This window comes from Diadema antillarum, unplaced genomic scaffold (genome assembly GCF_040938485.1).
Source record: "Diadema antillarum isolate AM-2024a unplaced genomic scaffold, OU_Dant_1.0 seq00000682_RagTag, whole genome shotgun sequence".
Taxonomy (NCBI): Eukaryota; Metazoa; Echinodermata; class Echinoidea; order Diadematoida; family Diadematidae; genus Diadema; species Diadema antillarum.
This window is the reverse complement of record NW_027271587.1, coordinates 2,963,288-2,982,674: the sequence shown is the minus strand read 5'-3', so window position 1 is coordinate 2,982,674 and position 19,387 is coordinate 2,963,288. Positions and strand designations below refer to the sequence as shown.

The window sequence follows — 19,387 nt, the reverse complement described above, 5'->3', positions numbered from 1 at the left end:
ACTTTTTCTACATTTTGTGTTTGTGTGTGCGTGTGCAGGTTGTTCGCTTTTATTTTTTCGGGGGGGGGGGGGGGGTTGTTTAATTTTTATTTCACTAATTATACAATCATACTTGATAAACATATAAATGTGCTATGCAAATGATCATACAAAACATAACATCTCATGTCAGAGAATGTAGTGATCAAAATGAAAATCAAATCTTTTATAAAACTATGACATCCTCCACAAAGAAATACACAGACTACTGAAGACTTTTCTGATCATCTAGCAATCAAATTTTCCTGTACACACACACACACACACACACACTGAATCACATCATACTGCAGCCAATATAATACAAAGGAACCCCACCTTCTTGGGCAAATTGAGGTTGGTCAACTTGCTGGCCGGCTCCTGTGACTGCGACTTCTTGCTTGACTTAGAGCTGGTGGTGGTGGTGGGAGTTGGCGGCTGAGGAGGGGTCTGTTGAGGAGGGGTCTGCTGAGGCTGCTGTGGCGGATGTTGTGCTTGTGATTGAGGTGGATGATGCTGCTGCTGCTGTTGCTGCTGCTGCTGGGGTTGTTGCTGCTGGTGTTGCTGCTGGGGTTGCTGCGGGTGCTGACTGTGTGGTAGCTGCTGCTGTGGCTGTTGTTGATGGGAGTGTTGCTGATGTGGTTGCTGCTGCTGCTGCTGATGTGGTTGCTGCTGCATATGAGGTTGCTGCTGCTGCTGCTGCTGCTGCTGTTGCTGGGGATACTGATGTGGGTGAGGTGGATGCTGTGGGTGAGGATGATGCTGCTGTGGTGGTGCATGCTGCTGATGTTGATGATGCTGTTGCTGCTGGTACATCCCTGGGTAGGGTGGCGGAGGCTGGTGCTGCAGGCCCATACCAGGGCTGGGGGTGTTGGCCATGTCTTCCTGGGAGGACTTGCTCATGGCGCCTGGCGAAGCCAGCGGTGAAGGCCTGGAATGGACTGATGGAGGTCTTGATGATACACTATCCTCCTACAAAGAGATAGTGACCGAGCGAGAGAAAAGGGGAAGGGGGCAGCCATGAAAAATATGACATTGAATGGAAAAAATCAAACGAATAAGACAGAAGTTACAGTCAATACCAATCAAAATCAAGAGCCACAGGAATAAGAGAAATAAGCATTTTTTAAAGAATAGATATTTACACGATTCCCTACACTGGAGATGTTGTACCGTGTATTTATATTGATGGATGTTATGTCTCAGCAGGTTACTAATCTTGCAAATATCAGTGAACTCAAGAAATTCACATAAATCAAAGTTATCATGAAATATAATATGTCATGTCGTATCTACATACTATAACACCAATCATCATCCTTGATATTTTCTGTACGAAGGTGACTGACGTTCAGCTTACCCCAAGCAAAGCTAAACGTTAATTATCCTTCATGTATCAATCTTCACACATGGCTATTCCAACCTTCACACAGAATATGATAAGGCTGAGACAAAGCCAGTGTGAGGAGAAACTTTCCAGGGGACTCAAATAATGAAGACGGCTAACACAAATCTTAGGCACATGAACCACTGTTTCTGAAACACTGATGTGATACTGGTCATAAGCAATACTATTAAGCAAAGACACATGACATACTAAGAGAGGATTTATGGTTTTGTGCTCAAACCTCTATACCTTCAATAAGAGATAATCAGAGAATCTAGCGGGAACATTCCCTACGTCCGTTTTGTTGGAAAATTCTTTGTGTTTTCACTTACAGCTAACTTAGTGATCTACAAGTCCCCACATCATAGTCCGTCCCATTCAAAAATAGCCTGGTTGTATCAAATCAAAACTATGGTGAAATACATTTCAAGCATCTCCGTCGAAAGTCAATTCATATGAAGTCAATTACTCCAAAGTTCCACAAATCTGGCATACAACAATTTTAAAGAACTGCCATGCTGCTCTTGAGCCAAACCCGTTAAGGTGCATGTTTTCCAACTTTCAAGCTTTTCAGGCTCCTGTTGGAAGTACAGTATGATCTTGCCAACTAAGCATGCATACTGTCTGTGGCACAAATCAAGGACAGTCCTGAAGTAGACATATACAAAAGCCTTATCAAAGGATATTATGGTGAATGTTCCTTTTTGTTAGTTAGTATGTACTTTTTTTTATTAGGGGGATGTCCCCTGCTTCTCTCTACTTGGGGGATGCACCAAATTAAACAAAAGAAAAAAAAAACACACATTAATGAGTCGCAGCTTATCCCCCCACAAAAACCACAGAGACCACAAGGTTTGCGCCGCAGCAAAGCTTGTTACCACTGAAGCTAATATTCCAGTGAATCTGCGGCTAGATAAAATATCCTATAATATGCAACGTGCTTGCCACTCTGGCAACGAGTCACACATGCACTACCCTGACCAGGATGCTTGCCTTCATGGGTAGCGAGTGAGGTGTTCCCGGTGTTGGGGCATCTCGGCTGGACTCGCTGGCCGTGCTGGGGGTCAGGGAGCTAACCGAAGACGCGACAGGAGTTGTAATGCTCTGAGTGACCGTTGTGCTGTTCGTTCCTGCACAGGAAAGTGGAGAAGGGAAAAGGGCCATACATATACTGTACATCACCTTCAGAAAAGTACAGCAGTCATGGGATGGCAAGACTATAGTGATACACTTAAAAAAAAAAATCAAATAAAGCCAGTGGCACATAGCTGTGCATCACAAGACAATTATTACACAGTTCTTTATTCACATAATGTAAAATGAACAGAATTTGATGTACCCCCAAAAAATGTGGAACACTGCAAAGGCATATGCACAACAGGTACTGCATCACATTTTATCAAATTACATCAAAATGAGCTTCATGAATACCAGTACAATTCCATTCACTTTCGTCTTATGTGTAAAGGTCATTTTTTTTTTGTTTTACCCTTGTCCAATATGACTTTTCCAGATTTATTTAGAATCAGGATCTGTAGGCTATGATCTAAGAATTCCAGGAGAGCAAGACGTAAATACAACTGATGACCAAGAATCATATGTTATAGGATTAGTCATTGATATCAACTTTATACATCACTAACTGAGGATTAAATTAAGGGCAGTGTCATGAGCAGCTTTGCCACATGTCACTTTGTACAGACAACATACCAGACAAGCTATTGGCAATTGTTGTTGCAGCAGTGTGAGGTGGCATTTGGTTCCCCGAACTGCCATGCATGTACCCATGCATGGCGTCATTGGGCACTGATGAAGGCATTTGGTTAAAGTTTGTTTGGTCTCCACTCGTCGGTACTCCTCCCGGAAACTGGGGGCCATTGCCCTGCTGATCAAAGTGATGCTGGGGCGGGTGCCCCTGCTGGTTCCACTGCTGCTGCTGCTGCTGCTGCTGCTGCTGGGGAAAGGACTGGGGATAGTGTCCCTGTTGGGAAGAGGGCTGCTGAGGGGGCTGCTGGCCTTGCATTTGCTGGTTCAGTGGGTACTGGTTCCGCTGACCAAAGGGCTTGGGTTGATGGGCAGAATTGGCTGCAGCGGCAACAGCCGCGGCGGCCGCCGCCTGCGCACCGTGTATAACACCACCTGCAGCATTGGCTACACCACCACCACCACCACCGCTACCGCCCGCACTACTGTTACCACTGGCACCACCACTACTACCACCACTGGTGGGCCCTCCAGGGGGCCCAGAGCCAATGCCATCTGTCCTTTGCATCAGGGCTTGTGCTTGTGCACCGGGTCCATAGCCATACGTGGGGCTCATTCCCGGTCCACGCCCAGCGTTTGCACTCATACTGTTGGGCCCCGCCTGGCTGGGTCCCATACTGTGGCTAGTATTGGGCATGCTGCTTGAGTTGTATCCACTATACTGCGAGTTGTGGTCCATCTTCATGGCGCCACTGCTGCTGTTGTTGCGCAATCTTTGCTCGTAGCTCATATTGCCAGGGTTGTTCGCGCCAGAGCTGGGTGTGTTTCCATGATGACTCCCATAGCCTGGCATCCCTGTTTGTCTCCCGTAATTGCCTGCACAGAACATCACAAAAATGGGATAAGATGAAGATTAAAACAAGAACAGTGGAGAAAGAGTGGTGACACTAGACTCCTTCAACATTCTCTGCTATAATTACACTTTTATCAACCCTTAATTTCACCAAACAAATACGGCATTTTGTTTATCACTCTTTAAGGCAAATCAAATACTGATGCCATTCAACAACTGCTGAAGAGCGGAAGTACACAACTTTCTTTAATGAAATAAACAAGAGGTGCAAAAGGGGGTTGTTGTTATTGAAATCCACTGCACTCTTAGTATGATGTCATTCAGTGTTATCACAAAGCCACAGTCACTGATCAGATATACTCAAGATAGCTAGGATGTTTATCAAAGCATGATGTATCAAGCACAAATTGCCTTGACATACAGCTATTTATGTCAGATATACCCTGTGGTACAACCAATCTTCATAAACACAAATTCACTCAATAATTCACTTCAAAGAAGCACAGCAAAGCCTATATCTAGATGTTCACATAAACACCAAAGAAACCAAAAGAAATGATTACTTGGGGGTATCTATGCTTTAATAGCTTGCATTCTCTTTACTAAAGCACTCCTAAGAAATCCATACAACCATCACAGCAGCGACCAAAATATGGCACTACCAATAAAATTTTATTCACACAAGCCATACCTAAGGTTGTTCTATTATCAAAAGTTTAAAAAAAAATTAAGTTTTCTTATATATTCTTCTGATTTTGTATGTCCGCATAAGTGCAATGGAGTCTGAAATAAGAAGACTACAGACAGAGGCTTTCACTTCTTGTGACCTCTGTTCACAGAGCCTGAAATCACAGGGGGTGTTTGGAGTGTAAGAGAAGTACTGTTTTGATGCCAAGTCCTTGAATAGGTCAAGACATAGGCCCTCGCCTACACTACACAATTCCCCCATGTGGGAGTTTTGACGGCAGCATTAGAAATAAATATGAGAACTCTGGTAGGAATTTACACACATACATAGTTACACGAACATTTGTTTAGTTTGCAGATTTATCAATACCATTTCATGCCGTAATTAACTAAAAGATAAGTAAAATTCTCATGGCACGTTTTGTTTTTTTATATCCAAATGCTTTTCTATACAGCCACTTTGGAATACATTGGAAGCATCATGAAAGCAAATAATTTGACTGAGAGAAGAATGTTTCAATTCAATCTAAACTGTTTTTGTTTGTTTTTTGTTTCCATTTTGAAACATTCACACTAGTTACTCTGGCAAACTGGAACCGACATTCTTCGTCCTGAGTTTTTTTTTTTTTTTTTTTTTTTTTTTTTTTTTTTTTTTTTTGGGGGGGGGTATGGGAGATATAAATTTGGCAGGTACTGTAAAAGTGGAAATTTTCGCGGTGTTGAAATTTTCGCGCAACCAGAAACCAGCGCAAAAATAAAAGCACACGAATATTTTTGCTTGCCATATGTTCGTGTACTTGGTGTCTTGATTCCGCGGAATTAAAAACACGCGAAACTCTTCTCACCTAGCAAAGCGCAAAAAATTAGTCACGCGAAAATATCCACTTTTACAGTACCTCAAAAAGAAAGAATAGACCCTATCTATTAATACTGTTCCAATTAAAAAAAGAAAAAGAAAAGAGGGGGCACTAAACACTGGCAATGTATGCAGCTGCTGATCCTTTGCCATTTGTGCAAATTAATGACCTCAACCATGATGGGTGCACATGTCTCATTTTTTGTCTCACAAAAAGACGTCAAACATAGTCGGTCAATATTCTAATGGCGCGAATAATAATCTGCACCACTCGGCGCCTCAAATGCAAACTATGACTGCCACAGAGCAAAATGAAACAAAGATTCATGTTCAAATGTTTGAACCATGCACTTGACAAAATGCAATGAGCAAGCATGGTAAATGTTCATGCCAAGTGAAGTCCCAAATCCATAGAGGGATAATTCCACACCTTTCTACTTTTTGCATCTTCAAATGTTTCAGGGATGAATGTTGTTTGACACTCAGTCAAGAAAAATAAAAACACAAACAACAGAGGCACAACAAGTATGCAGCAAGACAGGGATAACAGAAACTGTGGCAAATGAACAGTGACTGAACTCAAAGGGCCATAATGAAAAGGATGTTACCAACTAAAAATTGCAAGTCTCAACAGAAGCATTGCACACAAACTCCAGCCGAGCAAAAAAAAAAACGATATGGGCTGTGAAAGCACACGATCTGCAAACTCAAGTGCAGTATTATGTTGAATGATGTAAGGAGAACAGAAGAGTATTAAAAAATCAGGCATGACTCTGACTGATGAGGGAAAACAAAAAATCAAAGCAGCATTGATAACAGAGAGCAAAAGTTAAGTAGACAGAGAGCAGTTTTGAAAAGGGGAGTAGAGGATGGGCAACACTCATCTAGAGAGTCTCACCTTGATGGCTATAGTGGCCCACATTGTGACCGTAGTAGCCACTACTACCACCACCACCACCACCACCAGTACCGGCACCGCCCGGGTATCCCCCGTACTGATGATGGCCCCCAGACCCTCCCATCCCACCTGAGTACACGGACGACCCACCTGTCGGAGGGGAAGAACGAAACAAACTTGTGTCACGTTAACAGTCTCCCACTTGCTCCGGCGGTCCAAAGCTACTCTTTTTTTCTTCGCTTTCCTTTTGGAAGGTACATTCATTTCACCTCTTTGGGCACTTGAGAGTCTTACCAACATTTCATGGCAGACTCTACTATAGGTAGCACAAGAATCCTGTGTATCAAAGACAAACTAACTAAAAAGTACCTGGTATATGTAAACAGGACATACTTCTCGCCCATGAAGTTGGCCGAAGAACTAAGGATTTGCCATATTGAAGCACTTTGCCAGATCACCACTGTAGAATGTGTACCTTTGGCAGTATAGTCAATGTCAAGTGCCCACAAAATTACAAATCTGGAGTTTATTCTACTGATAGATCAGAGTTGGTTCACACATTTGGAACTATTACTCTTGTAACATTTGAAACATTAAGCTATTTACAAACTGGAAGTTTTGTCGCATGACATTTCTGGCTTACATCTCCCAAATGTATGTGGCATAACACCAAGCAAATATATTTCACATCTTGTGCATATCATTTTACTGTAAAATTCTGCCCTACAAATATTAACAAAATGAAACTGAATAACATTTTTTGTTAGGTAGTATGTTTGGGACTTTTTTTATAACACTTGCAACATGGAAAGACAGAAATATGGGTGGATGATGCAAATTCACATGTTTAATGTAATTTATAACATACTGCACTAACTGTATAACATCTACACTAGCATGAATCTGTGTCAAAGAATGACGGGAAATGTCCATAATACGGTGTCTCTTGCTGTTCATAATACGAGCAATATCAGTAATCATGTCTAATAAAACAGATTTTTTTTTTTAATTGTCGAATATGGCAATAAAATTCACTTGTACCCGCCCCCTCTCACTGCTGTGCGGTGTTTCTTAGAAAATATATACTCAAAGCAATGCAAAAAGGCCACAAGGGTTGTTCAATTATTGTTGTTGTTGTTGCTATTTTCAAAATAAACCTTCATCTAGACTGTAAACACAACAGTCTACTTCTGGATGAAGCCACTGGGCTTGTGCCAGAGACTGATCAACATTTGTGTTCAGTCATGTGCTTTTTATGTACAGCTGTTCAAGATTTTGACTGGCAACATCGCAAGGGTAGGAATCGACTGTGAGTTCTACCTATGGAGAAGTACCATAGTTCAGCCATAAACTAATTCTCTATCCGGCACAGCGCTTGCCACATTATAGGGCCTAAGCCAGTACTAGGAGCAAGTTTCAGCCATTCAGCACTCAACACTTCATATTCCAAAATGCACAAACACATTGTAAATGTATTTTTTACTGGGGTTTTTTAAGTGTGCAATACACACTTTGAATCATTGTAAACCCCAGATTTATCAACCTTTACCTACAGACAATGTAACTCAAATTGATAGAAGCATCTCAGTATGAACTATTAATCTTTACTACTATTAATCTTTCTAATCTTCGGCAAATAGTTATAAAAGTAACACAAAGAGGTAAAATTGCATAAAAAATCCAAGGTTAAATACTATCTTTCAATGGCAACACTTATTTCAGTGCATGGGACTGCATATCAAATGCTCTTTTTTTGTTGGGGGGGGGGGGGGGATAACATACATTTGTATATCATGCTTCCAGTTGTTTTTGTTTTCTCAATTTTATTGTTGGGTGCTGTTTGGTACTGTGGAAATGACTCTCCTACAGGGCAGTGACATTTGCAGGTCTTATAAAGTCTTAGCCATTCAATAGTTCTAGAATGTTTCTTAACCAGTTGAGGACGAGTCCAGTGTATACTCGGGCAAGTGGCTATGGGAAATGTGTGTTGGAGCAAACTCGAACCATCCTCAACAGGTTAATGCACAGGATGACATCACCAGTTTTGGAATTGCAACAAACATTCTCAACTACTTGTGACAAGGATCGCGAAACGTTTTTTCAAGGAGGTACTACTACTACTACCTACATATTACTGGGCCTACTTTTTTTGAAAAATGGTATTTGGGGGAAAATGCAAGCACACAACTATTTTTGCTTGCTATGTGTACCACTATGTAATGTCTTGATTCTGCAGAATTAAAAACACATGAAATTCATCTTGCTCGACCAAGCGCGAAAATATCCACTTTTACAGTAACAATTTTAGTGCAGTTTATCATTCTTCAGTCCACACAACAAAAATACAGGGACTCTGCAAATCACAAGCACAACTGTAGGAAAAACTGCCTCGGATTTAGCATGAGAAATCTTGAAAGTTCATTTCACCCTCAAATGCCCAGAAGCTAATGATAACTGTCATATGATACCAATGCAATCCTCTCTCCATTACAGATCACTATGCTTATAAAGTAACTCCTTCTCAGAATGAATGCCATCATCTTTGTCCCCTATTTGTACATATACTTTTAAGGTCAAATGATAGAACCGTTCGTAGAGGAGGCAGTATACAAAAGGCCAACTTCCATTTCCGCAGGATAGCTTATATTGATATAATCATTCTACCATTTGAAAATGCTGCTTTAAAAAGAAAGTTTTCAGCCATTATGAGCATGATATAACATCAATGCTGGCCTTTGCAATCATGAGAAAATCGAACTGTGAGAAGATACTCGAAAGGGACCAAATACATCCCAGTGCTGCATTAACAACATGTTCCTGGCCGCCATGGCAGCCCCGTTTGCCTGAAACGTAATGCACCGTGGGTAGATGAGACATTGTTTTTCCCCTCTTTGTATTCAGTCTTGTTTGTTCCAGTCCTTGTCCCGGTGAACATATAGCTATCAGACGCCGTTCTCAGTTTCTGGTCAGGCTAGACATCAATACAATATTTTCCGTCACGGCCCGCTACGGACCACCTCCAAGTTTTGTTACATCCTATGAAGTGCCATTGTGTTTTGTTGCGTTCATCCCGTTTTATTACGCCATACAACGTTTCTCATTGCACTGGGACTGCCATGGCAAATTTTTTTACAATTTAAAAATCTGACACGGCAGCCAAGGCAACCATAGCCTGTCACATCTGCCTATCCCGTCCCACCGTATTGTCTCACATCCATCCCGTTTTGTCCACGGTGGCCTGAAACGTGACTGCCGTGGCCGCCAGAAATATAAAGTAAATGCAGCACAACAAAGCAACTATGTAACATAGACTATTTCACATACAACTGTATCTCATCTCCTGATGTTCCTAAGTCAGTTAAGTCTACATGCACCTAGACTACATTCATACATAAAGAAACTGTGGATAAACATAAAACACATGTATCATCTAAATCAAGTGTATATCAAATATTCATGCAAATGGAGTTCATTCTCTTTCTGTTGCGGAGTTCTGCTTTGACAAGGAATACAAGATTAACCTCGGACCGTTCAACAGGGCAACACTTAACAACTTGAGACAACTTGAAAAGATTCTATGGTCTTATAAACAAACATGAGACATCCCCTCCCTACCCCATCCCCCCCCCAAAAAAAAAAAAATAAAAATAAAAATAAAAACAAATTTGTAATACTATTCATCTTTCATAGCACACATCTTCACAGGCTGTGGAAGCATAACTGAGCCAGCTTCTGGACTTTAATCTCGTTACATATAAAATATTCAGATGAATACTTTATTTCTTCAAGACATATTTATAACAAAGACAAAGAATTATGTTCATTACAGCTGGATCCAGGAGTAAGTAAGGAGTGGAGGGGATGAAAAGGGGTATTAGGTTCTGCATTGCTGGGGATTTTGAAGAAGTTTCAAGTACAATGTACAATGTACGCATTCACAGTTAATAGAAAAAAGGTTGCAGGTTTCTCAAGTACCAGGGTTGAAAGGGTTACGGGTAAAAGGGGGACGGGAGTAGAGATAGAGAAGGAGTGGGGTACTTTTTGGTGGCCAGTCTACCTGAAGCATTCTGGAATGGCATTTTGGACGAAGGTCCTTGTTGGTTATTGTAAGGAGGGGGCATTTGTGCCCCTGCACCGGCACCACTGCTATTACCACTGTTCATTCCATGCTGGTGATTGAACCCTTTAAAAAGGAACACACAAAACGAATCAAAGGAGAGTTAATGCAACAGTCTGGTATTAACCAACTGGCATTCCCTCAATAACACACTGCAGATTGATTGAACATGCAACTAACTGCCCCCCACCCTCCACACACACACACACACACACACACACACGCACACATAAACACACAACATCAGGTTTCCAATAAGGATATGCCATATTAGACACCAAAGTTACGATATACTATCCCTTGCGGCACACATGCTGGTGCTGTGAACTGGTATGATTTCTCGTTTCCTTCCTAAACTCCCCCACCCCGGTTCTCCCCGAGTCCTGTTTACCATCAAGCCAGCATCGCATTCCCTCCAGAGCTTCACTGATTGCCACTAAATGCACGCTCCACCTTGTCCGATACACTACCCATGTGATCGTGACAATTAGCGGCTATTCTTTCCACGTATGAAACATTCATTATTTCTTTCACTGCAACTTCATTATCATAATGACATAATTAATTCAACAGTGTCTTTTGCATTTTTTAAACAATGCATCTCAGTCCCTCAAGTGAAAACAATCTGTGGCTTTTATTATTAATTGATCTTTGCAAAGCCATACTTTTTTTGTCTATGACAAGCCTCATCCCATTTTCATATTCATCTCCTTTTAATTTATATTAATACTGCAATTCTGAAAAAGCATTTGTTCATGAGGGCTGATACTTCTATTTCCTATTTTTGAGGTGTCATAATATAAAACAATCAAATACTTGATTGACCAATATGAATTGAACCTTCTAGCAAAATCCTCATAGTAAGGCATTCTCAAATACATGGGACATATTTCACACGCACATTAAAAAAAAAATTATATGAAAACAAAAACTAACACTGCGTGCAAACAACAAAGGGAGAGCAAGAGATGAATGTACGAGACACATTTCCCACAAAAGAAATGTTTCTCCAGCTCTGAAAATGCCTGATTCCTTGAATTAGTTTCATACAGCTCTGCAACCAAAGTCTATCCCCTTTAAAAGCCACCTTCTCTGCCCCTCATTTTTTTTTATCAATGCCCTAAGAATTTCACATTAATTTCCCCCTAAACTTACCTTGCATATTTATGTCAATGACATACCATGAGCTGTTATAATTGCAAGTTTAGTGCCAAAAGCATCATTCAAATTGTGACTCGATAGCATTTTGCAATTATGAAGCTTCTAGTGCTACCGAGAAAAAAAAAGTTTTTCTTCCACTTACAATGAAGTACATAAGATAATGCAATCAAATGATATCAGCACCTTCAACTGCAGCTGATTTCAATCATACATTAAGTGTGCAATGTGCAAACTTTCTTTAAAAAAACTTTCCTCATGCAATGTTGTTTTTGTTACAGAAATTAAACTGTGCAACACGGCACAACTATCAAGATATCTACCATTGCAGTACTTCCCTAAACAAGATTCTCGACATTCCATTGATAAAATGACTAAAATAATGACAATAAAATCTTTTAATCACTCTGTACTTTCATATCGAGGGTAAATGTGTGCAAGGGATACAAGTTTGTTTGCTTTTGCATTTTTTTTTTTTTTTTTTTTTTTGAATGAGTGTGTAATCTTTGAATTCCAGGCATAGATCAGTGGGAAACGTGTTTATCTTTTTATCTTTTCTTTTTTTTTACTATATGTAAAGGCAATATATGTAGTAAACACATTGCAGCAGCAAAGGTAGTGAAAATACAAATGTGAACAGGGCTCCACAAAATCATTTACCCTGGTCAGAATTTCTTTCCCTTATATAAATATTCAGAGCTGCTGTACTGACATGACCAAATAATGACTTTTGTGAACCTTTTTTCTCTAATGAAATCATGTAGTTTCCACTTAGTGAAGGCTGCATTAACTTGATATTGTTAGAAACCCAAACTACTAGAATAAATATTTGTAAGTAAATAACTAAAAATAGAGTTTTTAAAAGCTTCAGCATGAGCGAATCCAACATGTCTAATAAGGCCTTAACAGAGAGAAAGAAAACAAAATCTTCCACGTAGCATGGCCATGAATTTGCTTTAACTATTGTAACATTGCATTCACATCAAATGAGGACATAACATCTTCATATCATCATGGAAAATGTAAAGATGAATATAATTATGTCTCTCCAGAAAAGTATAGGAGTAGTGCAAATTCACTGCTATAACATTTCATCTTCCATGATATGATTATTGGCCTTTAATCTGTGTGGGCTATCAGAGCCTTAGCATCAATAAACAGAACACAGTGACTCAAATTTGAAAGCGCTAGCATGTGATTTAAAATGTTCCCAGACAGCCTTTGCTGAAGGTATCCAACATGGTACGATGCGTCATTTTTGCTGTATGTGGTTGAGTGATTTGATGACCATCAAGTTTCACACATAAACCAGGGAGGAGGTACAGAAGTGACCAAAGAGAAGCAAATATAACAGCTCATATGGTACATCACACCCTTGAAAAGAGCAAATAGTAATCAACAACAATACATAGATCATGCAGATGCACCTCAGCCAAAGCCAAGTCTTACCTCAGACGAACCCATTTCTGTTTTGATTTGTTTTGTTTTCTGGAAGATTTTCGGGTGGGGTGCTTTGTGTATGCGTGTGTGTGTGTGTGTGTGTGTCTTTTCTTCTTCTTTTTTTACATTAGAAACAGCTGACAAACAAATATAATAGAGAATGAAGAGAGCTTACCCCTACTTTCAGTTGGTGTTGAAGTTGGCGTTTGCGGTGTCGAAGCATCTGACTGGTTTGGTAACGTCTGGTTCTGTGAAGGTTGCGGAGTCATAGGACCACCTACATTACACACACACACACACACACACAAACAAACACACACACATACGACAACAAAGAAGCACAAAAGTTGTAACATATTGCAAATAATTTCCCACAAGCACTGACAGCATCTACGAACCATGATCATGTACATGTTTACCAATATCATTCCATTCGTCAAGAGTGTACAGTAGTTGCCATAAGAATTGATGGAGTCACCAGGCTATTGCAGTAGGTCCTTTCCGGTCAGACATTGTTTGCACATTGGGAGATTCTTCACCAGTGAAGTCTTCATTTACTCTGGACAGGTTAGTTGTCCCACTGCTCAGCCCACAGTTCACACTTGGGGGAGTTCCCTCTTGCGTATTCTCTTACGCCCCCCTCCTCCATGCACTCCAATCTATCAACTGGTCTCGCACAGGTTTCCTTTTTTGTTTTTCCTGCAGGTCCCCGCGGTCTGTTTCGGTTACCATTCATAACCAGGTGAGCCGCTCATGGAAGTGATGAAATCACCATTCCTTGAGCATACACTCCTGTACCATGTGCTCAATAAAACTGAACTACAACTTATACACATGAAACTGCCATTACTTATAAAATGCATCCTGTGCCAACCAATATTGCTAATGAAAAGGTACACAGCAATGATGACAAAAAATCAGGAAAAAACTCTTACTGAGTTATGATCTTACTTTGTACTAGAACACATTTCCTCCATTTATTCTTGGATAATTGCCAATCCACTGTGTACACTGAATGACAAAATTCAGCTGGCAGTGGAATGCAAGCAATCAGTGTAATAAATGTGGGAGTAACAAGGGAAGTGAAAACATATCTTCCTTGGGAGGTACACACTGAATTGAAAACTGGCAGTTACAGGTTTATAGGATTTACTTGCAAGTGTTCATTTTAATATCATCAAAGATGTAAAGATTCGGCACTAGTTAACATATGCGTGCAATAATGATTACATAACAAACGGAATGGTAAATACAGCAAGCACAGGGACTTGATTTTAAAAACTTTCCATTTTTTTTTTTCCTGTCCATACTCTTCTTTCTCCTTGCAGAGAAAATGAAACTGAACTTCATGTCAGGTAGTCTGTCTGTGCCAGACTCATTCTGCTCGACTGAATATTAGACACAGTAGCTATCAGCCAAAATATTAGTTTAACTTTGGCTTCATTAATGCAGGAATATCACACTAATACTCACTGACGAATCAAACTGTTGTTTGTTTGAAAAAAACAAAAACAAACAAACAGTAACTACAGACTGTTTGACAAGGCAATATCTTAATATGATAGGTTGAGGAGATTCTATGATCACCAATCAGTTTCTACACAGGTTCTTTAAAACTAACATTTTTTTTCTAAGTGCTTTCATAGGACAGTAGAATCTGGGGAGAAAATATGGCAAAATAAGAAACATGAGGACTTGTGTTGGTGCATTGGGGGCATCATGTTTTACAGGTTGTGCTACTATTTGTCTCTGGTATATAGTTTGCAAAGGTTCACTGTATGTTGTATAGTATGAGTTTTCCAGTTGTTCCAAAAAGAAATGGGGGAGGGTATTAGAACACCAGCGAAAACTTACCATGAACACTGGCTGGAGATAGTGATGAGCGTGATATATGACTCGCTGGTGAGCCCACAGGTGAAGGGGAGGGTCTGAGGGCTGTAACTGACGGGTGGACGTGAGGGGAGTGTACTGAGGTGGCTGGGGAGAGGGGTGGAGCTGTGGAAGCTGATGAACCACTCTGGCTGTTTGAGCTGCTGGTGTTTGGGGTGGCGTGGCTACTCGAATTGCCCACAGCTCCTGCTGCGCCTGCCGTGGATGATGACTGGCTGTTGAAGTCACATCCTGTCGGAAGATCGTCTAATGATCCCGACAAGTCCTGCAGAAAGGAGGTAAAAATAGGAGAATTAGATTTGGGCAGCTATCCCTTGTATGGACATCACATCCCAATCTACAATGTACATGCACACAGACTTTTGGCATTGTATCTACATCACCCCCTCTCCCTGTAACACTCTTACTTTGCTCTGGTCTTCCTTTATCCCCAACCCTTCCACGCCTTTATCACTCGCCCATCAGAAAGCGTAACTTCTACCCTCACAGTAAGCCTACTTATCATCTTTCACACAGACATACGCACAAATGCCACTTTTGTATGGAGGTAAAAACCAATCAGTTTCGTACAGATTCAAATACAAATCCATGTGTCTCTTATAGTACCACACATTCTCATGCCGGTTTGCCTCAAGCATTCAAAACTCATTGTTTTACAAGTAGAATGTATTGGATTCCTGCCTGATTGCCAAATCAGGCAAACGGGTATAATGTTTCTCTTCAAGCCCTGATCACACTGAACATGCGTGGTCTACGAACACAGCAAAATATTTGTAAAAAGCAGTACCACAGGAAAATACCCTGGCATCGTCACCTGATAACATACAAGAAAATCAAATATCAAATAATCTTGATGATAAACAATCACCTACAATTGTTGGCATGCATCTGCAAAGTGAATCACATTCTCAAATCACACATATTTTCTTTAAAATCACATATTTCCTACCAGATACAGATTAATCTTTTCATAATCATAATCTTACAATACTGTACAGTTTGCAACAGCATGGGCACACCAACAAACAATAGTACCAGAGGAAATCGTGTGACATGACATTTGCTCTGCGACAATTGCTTTGGTCTTATTTTCTCCAAGGACTTAGGGTTAGGGTTAAGGTTGTTATACGGTTTCAGGTTTAATTTAATGTGAGGATAAAGATTAGGGTTTGAGTTATATTTTTGAGTAGAATTTATGTGTGGCTTAGCATGCAAATATTTCATGGGAGCAATTGTCGGAGGAGCAAATGTCATGAAACGAAAGAAAACATTCCACCTCCCCGTGCAAAGAGGCAATGCACAAGTTGCACCAGGTAGAAAAGCAACCAAGCTGTGCTGACAAAGTATGAATGTACATTACAGTAATAGGAAAATACACAAAATTTTTTCTTCAGCTGACATTTGCTCATCCTTGATTCATGCGAATGCTTCTATATCGAACCATATTTACAATATAGACAGAGTGCTTCTGATCACAATACACCAATTTAGGGGAAAATCACAGTTAGATAAATAAGAAACACTATGACATTAAAGTGGTTGTGAAGAAAACTTAAGCCTACTATTCTTGCCTTTTGGTTCCACAATTACAATCTTGGCAGCACTAAATAGGGGGTTTGACCTAGTACACAGTTTCAGCTGGAATTTTTGACAAATTGCTGACCTGAACTCATGGATATGTTTATAATTGAAAATGTAATTCAAACCAATGTCATTCAGTGTGTGTAAAATCCTTGCTGTAGCTTAGATAGCAAATTTTTCTCCTTTTTCATTCATTATTTTGGGGGGAGGGTGAAACTGTCTAAGACCCAGTGTACAGTGAGTGAAAGGGCCGGGCCCGGCCGCGGCCGAGCCCGACCTTTATTTCACTGTAAATGCGCAAAAGGCCAAATGCGGTACCAAAATCGGCCGCGCATTTGGCCAAGCTTTGGCAGTAGTCTCAGCCGCAGCTGAGCCCGGCCTTTTCTCACTGTAAACGCAAACTGGGCCAAATGCAGTACCAAATTTAGTCTGGCTTCCAGACCCTCTGACCATACTATTTCGCTATTCAGGATATTAACGCCCTCAACGTCGAAAACTAATATAGTTTAAGGTGGTTTTGTCCTGCAGAGGCCTTTGTCTTCGGCAAAGGCGGTGACTTCATCAAGGGGCGGCGACGCGGAGTCTAGTTGGCAAAGGGTCTGGAAACCAGACTATACCACATTGCGACCGGCGCCCTCCCTATAATAGTGTTTGCTTGCAAGTAGAGCGCCACTATGACAAAAATATTGAAAGGTTTGAATTAAAAGCCCGGGCTGAGCCCGGCACTGTAAAATTGAGGCTGGGCTCGGCCGCGGCTAGGCCTTGGCTTGGCCCAGCCCCGCACTGTAAACGGGGTCCAACAGTTAGCTCAGAAATGGTTTACCCGGTATGCAGTAATAAAATGCATACCATCATACAGTGTGGGATGTGGCATAACATTATAATACAAATACTTTGCCTTAAGAATTTCTGGTTAAACCTATGGGCAGAGGTGACTCCAAAGTGGTACTACTGTAACACCAGGAATGTTCGCGTGCATTTTAATTTTCGCAAATTTCGCGAGCGCCAAGATTCACGAAATTACAATGCATGCGAAATTTCTTATATACACTATATGCATTGAATGGCAGTGGCAATTCGCAAAAATTTCATGCCGCAAAGATGGCTGTCGGCTCCAATTCACAAAAATTTCATGCCGCGAATATATCATGTCTTACAGTATTCTCTGAAGGGTGCAGGCCCGAAGTGAAGAGGCACATAGTTTTAGCCAGTAACTAGAACTTACGCATAGTACATTTGTTTTATATTTTGGATCAAAATCTAAACAAAAGAAGGGGAAACTGAGAGGCATGAAGTCGTGTGGTGGATGCAATGTTGTGGGGGATCTTACACTGACCATACGAAGTAGCACACATGTACGATGTCAGAATTGCTTTGTGATGACACAATTGTTTTGTCAGAAATTGTTACATTTCAGTGGTTGTAGGAAGCAGTGTACAATGTTACAATTGCTTTGTGATGTCACAATTGTTATCAGAAATTGTTACATTTTACAGTACAAGTGGTGAAGTGATGTCAGAATTGCCTGTGATGTCACAACTGTTTTGTTAGAAATTGTTACATTTCAGAATGACGGTAGGAAGCAGCACATGATATCAGAATTTCTTTGTGACATCATTTCACAAAAAGTAATATAATTTGGAAAATGTCATTAAAAAGAAAAATGTCATTTTGCAAAGAGTACACCACGGAGTGTCAAGCATGCCAACATTCTGAGAGCAGAAAATACCTAAAATCATGTGAAGCTCCTTCAAACCAATCAATTAAAGGGTGTACAGTTCTGGTCGAGGTGAAGATTTAGCTTTTAACGTTTTGTGAGATATTCAGAAACCACTCTATGACATGTGAAAGAGCATGCAGTTCTAAGGGGTATCAAAAGTTTATTCGATGAAAATCGGTTTTGAAATGGCTGAGATATCCAAAAACAAGGTGAAACAAAGAGATACTAATAAAGTTGGGGCATGTCGCCTTTTATTATTAGCACTTTCTTGGATATCTCAGCCATTTGAAAACCAATTTTCATCAAATAAACGTTGAATCCTTCTTAAAATTACATGCTCTTTCATATTTCATAAGAGGCTTTTCATTATCTCACTTAGGAATGTTCAAAACATGAATCCTTACTTCAACCAGTACTGTACAGTCCCTTTAAGGATAAATTTTTGATCCAAAATATAATAACAATTAATCTAACAATGGAAACCTACAATAGCTCAGGCAACCGAATCAATGCACATGTACAATTGTTGCTGAGTTCTCAGGCGTAGCACAATTTCCATCTGTGATGCTCATTCAAGTGACTATCCGAGTATCAAATTATCAACTACACAAGGGAGGCATCAATTTCTCATCCAAACTTGTGTCTCAAATAATGCTGAAATACTTCGAGACCACATTAAAATGAAGGGGAAAAAGTTATCTACTATTTTCCTCACAGTACTGTAATGTATTAAATAGGTACCGTCCAGAGCTTGAAATCATGGTCATAAATATCACTTCAAAAAGAGTTTGTGCCAAGAAGTGAACCACAATTATACTCAGCGCATTGGTACCTTTGGTTTACAAAAGGACCCGTAGTCTGAGAGAATGCAAACATTCTTTCATGCAGATTGTAACAGAAAGACACAACAGCAGAGTTGGATACACACACTTTTCCTTGTGTGCATCGAGAGCTTTGTCTACAGTTTCATTCACCAGCTTCCTGTTCATATTATATCCAGTAAGTGGCTTACAATTGGTAGAGAGAGAGTGTAAGAGAGGGGGAAGAAAGAGAGAGAGAAGGAGAGGGATATGAAAAG

General features: G+C 40.4%; 1 protein-coding gene across 2 annotated transcripts in view; it reads right to left on the bottom strand.

Annotated features, from left to right (window-relative positions):
* LOC139737104 (uncharacterized) overlaps window positions 1–19,387 on the bottom strand; it is an 81,680-nt gene that overhangs the window by 13,314 nt on the left and 48,979 nt on the right. The window contains exons 5-10 of one of the 2 annotated variants that reach the window (XM_071647782.1): window positions 14,973–15,273; window positions 13,294–13,395; window positions 6,404–6,553; window positions 3,116–3,985; window positions 2,399–2,535; window positions 358–990 (exon numbers count right to left, since the gene is read on the bottom strand). In XM_071647782.1, coding sequence (XP_071503883.1) covers window positions 358–990; window positions 2,399–2,535; window positions 3,116–3,985; window positions 6,404–6,553; window positions 13,294–13,395; window positions 14,973–15,273 — 2,193 coding nt within the window. The remainder of the gene's footprint in view (window positions 1–357; window positions 991–2,398; window positions 2,536–3,115; window positions 3,986–6,403; window positions 6,554–13,293; window positions 13,396–14,972; window positions 15,274–19,387) is intronic. The other variant, XM_071647783.1, reaches the window with a different exon arrangement.